The sequence below is a fragment of the Eucalyptus grandis genome, chromosome 2 (genome assembly GCF_016545825.1).
Source record: "Eucalyptus grandis isolate ANBG69807.140 chromosome 2, ASM1654582v1, whole genome shotgun sequence".
Classification (NCBI taxonomy): domain Eukaryota; kingdom Viridiplantae; phylum Streptophyta; class Magnoliopsida; order Myrtales; family Myrtaceae; genus Eucalyptus; species Eucalyptus grandis.
Genome location: NC_052613.1, coordinates 30,234,315 through 30,238,251, shown reverse-complemented (window position 1 = coordinate 30,238,251; position 3,937 = coordinate 30,234,315). Strand labels below are relative to the sequence as shown.

General features: G+C 43.5%; 1 protein-coding gene across 1 annotated transcript; it reads right to left on the bottom strand.

Moving 5' to 3' along the window:
* Positions 1–1,752: 1,752 nt before the first annotated feature.
* On the bottom strand, positions 1,753–3,684 carry LOC104418278 (scopoletin glucosyltransferase). Its single transcript, XM_010029564.3, has one exon. It carries the CDS (start codon positions 3,416–3,418, stop codon positions 1,961–1,963), a length of 1,458 nt encoding a protein of 485 aa, XP_010027866.1. The 5' UTR covers positions 3,419–3,684; the 3' UTR covers positions 1,753–1,960.
* Positions 3,685–3,937: the final 253 nt, after the last annotated feature.

Sequence of the window (3,937 nt, the reverse complement as noted above, 5' to 3'; positions counted from 1 at the left end):
AGAAACAGAAATTTCTCTGACTCCTTCATATTGAAGGTACCTAATCTATGGATATAACATGTCTTAAGCTCCTCACTATGTCACATTTTGATGTCAACAATTGTTGACTTTAGCCGACGACAAATCCAAATTGTTGACTTGGTTTGGGCCAAAATATCTTCAAATCCAACTATCTATAAGGAAAATTACTGTGACGATCTCAATAACTACTACCTCTCTAACTTTTTCTCTAAAATTGGTGCCAAGTTTCAGGTTGTATACATAATACAAAATGTCACTAACACGTGACGACTGACGAGGTAGAGTTTGTCATCCTCTTCTTGTCTTTTTACTTTTGCTCATCTCTCTCTCTCTCTCTCTCTCTCTCTCTCTCTCTCTCTCTCGCTCTCTCTCTCTCTCTCTCTATTCATGATACAATCCGAAAAATTATCCAAAAAATCCTAAATCTATTGCACTTTTACCAATTTAGTTTTGAATCTTTTTAATTTTACAAATTAAGTCCTAATTATTTTCACATTTTTCAGTTGAATTAATCTAGCCAATTTTGGTCGGAAATCACTGATGTGTATGCCGGGCCTTCTACATGGCATGGGTGGAGTAGGATGCCTACCATTAATGTGGAAAAATTCTAAAAAAAGTTTAATATTTTTTAAAATTTTCTTTTCTTTTTCCTTTTTCTCTTATTGTTTCTTAGGCCTAGGCCGGTGAGGTCATCAGCCATAAGCGAGGTCTGGCAACCCTCACTTGAATTTGCACGATCGCCTTCGAGCCCTCGCCAACCACAAGTCAGGGTGTCGTTGAGGGCATTAGCCCTGCCCAGACCCAAGCAAGGGCTTGTACCGTAGGATGCCCTCATTTGGATCTAGTGAATGCATCACGACCCTCACTAGATTAGGCAAGGGCGTCACAACACTTGCCTAGATCTAGGTGAGGTTGATGCCCTTGCAGTCGATGAGGGCATAGAGGCCCACACTTGTGGCTAGCAAAGGGTCATCCGACAATCTTGCTGCCCTAAGGTTAGGGGAAAAAAGAAAAAGGAAAAATAAAATGAATAATTAACAAAAATTCAAAAATAATTAAAATACTATTTGAAATTATCCACATCAGCCAGGACATGCCAAGTAGGATGGTCGACTTCCACACCAGCAATTTTCAGTTAAAATTAGCTTGATAGACTCAACTAGCGAATGTAAAAAGATTTAGGATTCAATTGACAAATTTGAAATATTTATGATTAAATTAGTAAAAATGTAATAGGCATATAAATTTGTAGATAATTTTCCCATCCACGGAGTATGAAGTTGCAAAAATCTCTCTACTTTGTTCTGTCTCGAGGATAAATAATTCAGAAAAGGGAAAATAAATAGGGCATCTTGCTATTGAATTGCAATTATGAGACCAACTTTAATTTTTTTGTTTGGTCGGTGAGAGAATTTCATTTCAAAAAGAAAATGTAGACCACATGGGATGTGCTTCAGAGCATAACAAGCAGAAAAGAGAGCCGGAGAAATGAGAACCCATTTAAAGGAAGAGTGCTGCACAGTGGAGTTTTGACGACCCAATCCGCAGCATTATGCCGAGTTCTATACCGATGGACTAAGCGAAAGTTGGGCAAAAATGTCAACAAACGGCTGCACTCTTTGACTAGTTCTCTTTCCTTCCACGTCGGATGCTCAGCATCAAAGTTCTTGCTGAACTAAAGATGGGTTGTGAGATTCAACTATCCACTTTTGATCGGTTTGAGACAAAGCATACCAAAGACCTTGCACTAACTCTAATTTCATTGGCACAACAGAATTCAAGACAATGTATACATTTCCTTTTACCTCAAAAGAAATAAGTCACATCCTACATATTGAATGATCCAGTACCTTTCTCTACGGTTAAACCACAACAGAAGCTGAGAATTGAGGATTTCTATGCAACCAAAAATTCAAGATTGATTGCTTCAGGTCAAGAATCAGATCTTCTTGTTAAGAGCCAATCTCTGCTGTCCCAGCTCTTGAAGCAGAGCTCCCAAATCAGACCAAGAAGACCCGCGTTCTTCCACAGCCCTTCTTGCCATCTCTGCAAGTGCTTTGGCCCTCCTCCTCATTTCCTCTGCTTCCTCACCCACCAGGACTCTCTTCACTGCCTCCTTCACTCTCTCGCTCTTCACGCTGTCGCCGAACAACCTCACCCACTGCTTCACCCCTATGTTGACCCCGATCTTGAGCACCTGGGTCACAAACTTCTCGTTGAAGAATTGCTCTGCCGCAACCGGCCAAGTCACCATTGGCACGCCGGCCGTGATCGCCTCCAGTGTGGAGTTCCACCCGCAATGTGTCACAAATCCCCCAATCGCCTCATGATCGAGAATCAGCACCTGAGGAGCCCAGCCCCTGATTATGAGGCCCTTGTTTCGGATTCTTGATTCGTACCCATCAGGCAGCCACTCTTCTTTGCCTTCTTCCACATTCGGGTCCTTCTTCACCACCCAAATGAATTGTTGATTTGATGCTTCTAGTCCAACTGCGATCTCGTGGAGCTGAGCAGCATTGAAATTTGCCATGCTTCCGAAGCAAATATATATCACTGAGTTGGGTTGCTTCGAGTCAAGCCACTTGAGGCACTCGTGCTGGTCGATGGATGCTTGGTTGCCCCTGTGTGCTTTGTCCTCACTCTCCTTATTGCACAATGAGAGCGGGCCAACGAACCAGGATCGTCTCCCAAGGAATGTCCTGTAATGGTCAGCGTAAGCTGGCTCGAGCTCGTAGAAGCTGTTCATGACAACTCCGAAGCTCGTCTTCTCCGATTCCTTTACCTCGTTGAAGAACTTGGTGAACTCGGTCTCTTCCCTATAAAAGTCCGGCAACTGCATCCTGGACATTGTGATTTCTCCAGGGAAGTTGGGGATGATGAAGGACTCCGAATCGTGTGACACCTTCTTATGAGGCTCATAGATCCTCACACATTCTGTGCCAGAAATGGAGAAGGCACTTGTCCCGTGGAAAACGAGCCTAGGGATTCCCCACTTGGCTGCGATCTCGGTTGTCCATGGGAGGAACATGTCCGAGACTAGACAATCAGGGGCAAGTTTTTCTATCAGCAGCTCGAGCTGTTGGTCCAGCATCATGATAGCTCTCATGAATTGCTTGCGTATTTCCGCCGTAGTGACCTTGTTCATATTGTCACAGTCTTCTGGCAAGCCGACCTCTTTCAGGGGCAATGTCACTATGACGACATCGATGTCGAAGCCCGAATCCTTGGCTTTTGCGATGGATTTCAAGAAGGTGGGCTCGTCATGGGGGGTGGCGATGAGAGTGGACTTGCAGCCTCTAATGGCGAATAGTTTGGCCATGTCGATCATTGGGATCATGTGGCCTGGAGCCATGAAAGGGAAGAAGAACATGTGAAGCTGATGGCTTTCACTACCCATTTGGCCTCGCAGGAGAGTTTCTGCTACAGGAACGTATTCGGGAATGATGGTGGTGAAGCAAAAGAATGGTTCGGGTTGCGATGCTGTTGACTTTAGAAAGCTGAGGTTTGTTTTTAGACTTACTAACCGAGGACAAATTTATAAGGAGGGGTTTGGAGGGGCGGCAAGAGAGACAAGTTTGATTTCTTCCATGCTTTAGATGTTTAATATAATTCCTGATCGTGTTTGTCAGGAACTTTGTGATTGCGAAAGAGGACAAGAAAACCCAATCTAGATTTGGAGTGATTAAGCAAGATGAGTGGAATATGTATACCTTGTAGTTAAGGCTACATCATCCCTTACGTCAACCATGCACGTTTTAGGTCAAATCAACGAAAAAGATAGTTATCTACTTACTTGTCGAGTTCAGCAGAGACGTCATGCATGACCAATTCCCATCAGAATTGGCTACAGGACATCCAATTTGGAAAGTTCAGTACTTTTTGCGCAAGGAAAGGTCATTTGAATAACTAATTCGGG